Here is a 4,885-nt window from a genome sequence, read left to right as displayed (position 1 = left end):
TACTGGTTGATGATTTTCTTTATTTGGTCCTCGCTGATTTTTAAATGGCTACCCCAGACACAGAGCTTAGAATCCAGAGGTTGTGAGTTCGAGCCCCACTCCCACAGACTGCCACTCTGGGTCCCTGAGCAAGACCCTTAACCCCACACTGCTCTCAGGGCGCCGCATAATGGCAGCCCTCTGCTCCCCAAGGGGAGGGGTTAAATGCAGAGATAAATTTCTCCAATCTGAGCTCAAAAAAGTTCAATTATTAACCCAAAAAATAACTTTTCTGATTTCTGTAAAAAAATGTTTTAGTTTTTTTAGAAACTTATTTAGTAGATTTAATGTTAGCTGAACCAAACTGGACCTTCTTGGCCCGTCAGAACCCACAGTCAGCTGGTTTCTCACGCCGCCCACCAGCCTGTATCTCACTGGGTTCAGTGTCTGGCTCAGACCCCGGTTTCCATAGCAACGGGTACCGTCTGCTGTTTCCCGCAGCGTGAAGGTTCAGTGTTTCTGCGTTAGTGGGGATCCAGTCTGTGAGGAAACAGAAGAAAACGGCTGAGGGTTTGGTTTATGGAACCAGAACCAAGGCCTCAGCCTGATTCTGACCCAGTTCTGGTCCCACTGGGTTCCTGAGCAGAACCAGGAGCAGAGATGGCCTCCAGATGGTTCTGGGACAGGAGTCTTATATTGGTTCTGATGTCTTCGTCTCTCCCTCAGACGCTGATGTGCATCCCTCCGGAGGGCGAAGCCGGAACCGAGGTTCCGGTGAAGGTTCTGAACTGTGACACGGTGACTCAGGTGAAAGACAAACTCCTGGACGCCGTCTACAAAGGCATCCCGTTCTCTCAGAGACCGCAGGCCGACGACATGGACCTCGGTACCAGCTCACACGACCTCACCATCAGCGGGTCGCTGGAAGGTTCTGGTTTGGTTCTGAGGAAGCTGTGTGTCTGTGTTCTCAGAGTGGCGACAGGGCCGCCTGACCCGGATCATCCTGCAGGACGAGGACGTGACCACCAAGATCGAGAGCGACTGGAAGAGGCTGAACACGCTGGCTCACTACCAGGTACTGAAGCCGGGAATGGGTCAGCCGTACGGAACCAAGACCCGGTTGGCGGGGAGTTCTGAACCAGGAAGTCGGTCCTTTTCTTCCTGGTTGTTTCCTGATTAAAGCTGGAGCCTGGAAGCAGCAGGACTGAGGGGATAATCAGAGAGGAGGATAATTACGGTGATAATAACAGAAAACAGTCGGACGGCGCCGCCTCGCTCCAAATCAGGCCCGGCTCTCCATCAGCTCCTGCAGCGACTCGCTCGCAGGAGATCCAGATTGTTGACAGGATAACAATCGACTGATTGAGGGGACAATTAGTCCGCCGACTGACTGTGTGTCTGTGTGTTGCCAGGTAACAGATGGCTCGCTGGTGGCGCTGGTCCAGAAGCAGGTTTCTGCCTACAACATCGCCAACTCCTTCACCTTCACCAGATCGCTGAGCAGATACGGTGAGCCGCTGTGGATGGACCAGAACCGGACCTTCATTTCCTGACTAACCGTGTTAATTTAGAGCCAGTTACTGATGAAAGCAACAAACCGTTCATTCACATCACTAAAGAGAACGCCTGTAGCTTCCAGATCTGCTCAGGGCCCCGCCCCTTCTTATGACATACGGCAACTCCACTCTGACGAACTGTTGCATCCGTTTCTTAAGGATCAAATCTCTTTTGGAGTTTCAACATATTATTCCCTACATTTGCAATTATTTTACATTTCATTGATGATCTAAAGTAGCCGAAAGTAGAAAACAATCATTGTCAGTCTGGAAGTAAAGTGCTGCGTTCTGAGACAGACTGAGCTCTGCGATTTAACAAGGAGACACTAAAAATCTCAGCTTATTTTTACTATTTTTATTAAAGTAGTGATAGATTGATTCTATAGGGTATCTGTTTCTGGTCCTTAAGGTCTCTGAATATCTATGAGCCCTAATGCAGCCTGGTTAAAAGCCCTAGAATGAAACGACAGGTTTTCTTCCTTTTATGGTTTGATCATGAATATTTAGATGAGCTGTGCTCTGATTGGTCGGTTTACAATGAGCGAAGCTGCTGAGCAAAGACGCATCATAGCAACAAGCACTCACTCACTGAAACATCAGATTGTTGATATGGTAGGGGGACCAGACGTCCTACTAGTGATGTTACCGACTTGGCGCACCGACGCTGCGTGATGTTATCGTTGTCTGGGCGACCACAATGTTTTACATCATGTGGCGACATTCAGTGTCAGGTCCAAGCACCTAAAACATCATACATACATACAGGGAAAGGAAGAAGGCACAGAGACAATTAATTTAGTTACTCGCGAGGAGAGTAGGAAGAGACTGCAGAGTTTACAAATCTCCACCCCACTCTGCCGTCTTCAGCTTTCTCCTCGTTATTTATTAAAGTCAGGGGATGTCCCTAATTACACAAGCTGAGGTTTAACTAATGGAAAGCGAAACAAAATGATCTTACTTTGAGCCTCAGCACATAAACAAAGCATGTGGTTGTTTTACAATTGAATTGTTCCAAGAACACATGTTTAGAAGAAATATGTGATAGAGGATGTTCAGGCCTCTTTTACAACCCAACATGTGATAGAGGATGTTCCGGCCTCTTTCACAACCTGTCCGTTGCATCACCTTTATCTGGAATGATCTTTAGGAAGAGTTAATAAACGATGAATCACACATTATATATCATAATAGTTCATTAGTACACAACCTATGAAACACAAACGGAGTATAAATAAAACCCGAGCAGATCTGGTACCTATAGCGCATCCATAGCATCAAACTTTTAACTTCTTTCACTGAACCCACTGTTAACACTGTGGGTGGCGTTTTGCAAGGACTTTTATTTTTAGATTCTGTCTCACTACAGCTTCTAACCTTTTTTTTTAATTATATTTGTTTCTAAAAGTTCTTTTTTTTTTTTGCTTCTCGCCTTTAGTAAATCAAGGCTAAAACAGTAGTTTTAGGGCCAATGTAGTTAAAAGGAACTAGCTCATGTTCATAATTCACTTTAAAAAAAAAGTTTACAAACCTGTAAAAATAAAAAACAATCCACTGGACTTTGTTTCCAAGTTTGAAGGCGTTTCTCTTCCAAATAAGAAGCTTTCTCAGTTCAAAATGTCAGAAATAGTGTTGATTTCCAGGCTAACTGAAATTAAAGCTAAGATTTAACTCTGTGTCTGAAGGTTCATGTCCTCCATAACTGTTTTTGTTCTCATGCGTTTCTGTTTGGATCATCAGAGTCTTTACTTCGGACGTCCAGCAGTCCAGACAGCCTGAGGTCCAGAGCTCCAATGATCACCCCGGACCAGGAGACAGGTACTGCTGGAGCTACAGAACAGGATCACGGCGTCCTGTTTGTTTTTTAGGGAGGTTTCCAGGTCCTCTGGTAGACTCTGTGTTCCTCTGATGAAGGTCCATCATGTGTTACAGGGACTAAACTGTGGCACCTGGTCAAGAACCATGAGCACAGCGACCAGAGGGAGGGAGACCGGGGAAGCAAGATGGTCTCTGAGATCTACCTGACCAGACTGTTGGCCACCAAGGTAAAAGAAAAAAAAAACCTCGCTGACACGGCAGCACCTAACATGAGGTCACAGGGTTTATATTAGATGCTCTAAGAGAAAAGCCTCTATGGCCACAGTTATTGATCATGTCTAAGCACAGACTCGTTGAGTCGTTTCCCACCAGGAAGAGGTTCAGACAGAAACCACGGCTCATAATCAGATAAATTAAATAAAGCAGCGGTCTGGAGATCTCTGTTTAGAGTGTTGCCTCTCATCTTTCTCCCTATAGCTCTCTAAGTTGTTCACCTAACATCTACTTTTATTATTTTTCTTGATTTAATGTAAGATTTCTTCCATTATTTAAAGGAAATTCAGAAATTTCAGAAATTCACCTCCTGACAGAAAATGGCTCTTTACATAAAAACCTAGGATAAAAGAATAACTTTTAAGTTTCAGAAAGCTTTACTTTTTTAAACCCTTGTCGCCTATTGTTGCAAATATTCAACAAACCGTATTTGTTCCTCTAACAGCCAATATAATGTGTGCATTCCCTCAGTTAATGCACTTAATGCTCATTCAGTGCGGAGATAGGAACCTTTGGAAAACAAGTGTTTCTGGTAGGACCGGTCCCTGATGGTCCCTGATGGTATTGTTTACTAGTTTATCTTTGGCCGTTTCTCAATTCACAAGAACGCGAGTACGGACTCGTGTTCTCTCCAAGTATCTTCTTGAGAAGAACATAAGGATGTCTAAACTCTGGGAGAACAGGAACACGCAGCATTAAAATGGGTCAACTGGAACAGACGCGTACTGATGACATCACCACATGCTCAGCTCCTCTGGAGCTGCATTTCACCTCCTGTTATTAATAGCCTCTAAATAATATTAAATTCCTACTTTTTAATTTAGTGTGGGAATAATGATTAACACAGTAACAATAAGATAAACACAAATCTAATTAATATTTTGCCAAATAAAACAAAAAAACCTCCATCGGAGCCAGCGGCACCTCATACACGGCTGTGCAGAGAGAGGATCGCTGCAGACACGCTAACGTTAGCCCCGGCTGCTGCAGATGGGCTAACGTTAGCACTGGCCGCTGCAGACGGGCTAACGTTATTCCTGGCCGCTACAGTCGGGCTAACGTTAGCCCTGGCCGCCACGCAGACGGGCTAACGTTAGCCCTGGCCGCCACGCAGATGGGCTAATGTTAGCCCTGGCCGCCACGCAGTTGGGCTAACGTTAGCCATGGCCGCTACACAGACGGGCTAATGTTAGCCCTGGCCGCCACGCAGTTGGGCTAACGTTAGCCATGGCCGCTACACAGACGGGCTAATGTTAGCCCTG

General features: G+C 45.5%; 1 protein-coding gene across 1 annotated transcript in view; it reads left to right on the top strand.

Annotated features, from left to right (window-relative positions):
- Nucleotides 1–4,885, top strand: part of LOC107097004 (plexin A3-like) — a 73,443-nt gene that overhangs the window by 59,148 nt on the left and 9,410 nt on the right. Inside the window, exons 21-25 of the mRNA XM_015393956.1 lie at nt 706–865; nt 951–1,054; nt 1,392–1,488; nt 3,273–3,350; nt 3,465–3,577. Coding sequence (XP_015249442.1) covers nt 706–865; nt 951–1,054; nt 1,392–1,488; nt 3,273–3,350; nt 3,465–3,577 — 552 coding nt within the window. The remainder of the gene's footprint in view (nt 1–705; nt 866–950; nt 1,055–1,391; nt 1,489–3,272; nt 3,351–3,464; nt 3,578–4,885) is intronic.

Source organism: Cyprinodon variegatus, unplaced genomic scaffold (assembly GCF_000732505.1).
Source record: "Cyprinodon variegatus isolate N-32 unplaced genomic scaffold, C_variegatus-1.0 Scaffold665, whole genome shotgun sequence".
In the NCBI taxonomy this organism is placed as follows: Eukaryota; Metazoa; Chordata; class Actinopteri; order Cyprinodontiformes; family Cyprinodontidae; genus Cyprinodon; species Cyprinodon variegatus.
Note: the sequence above shows the minus strand (reverse complement) of the source record. Positions and strands in the feature narration are given on the sequence as shown.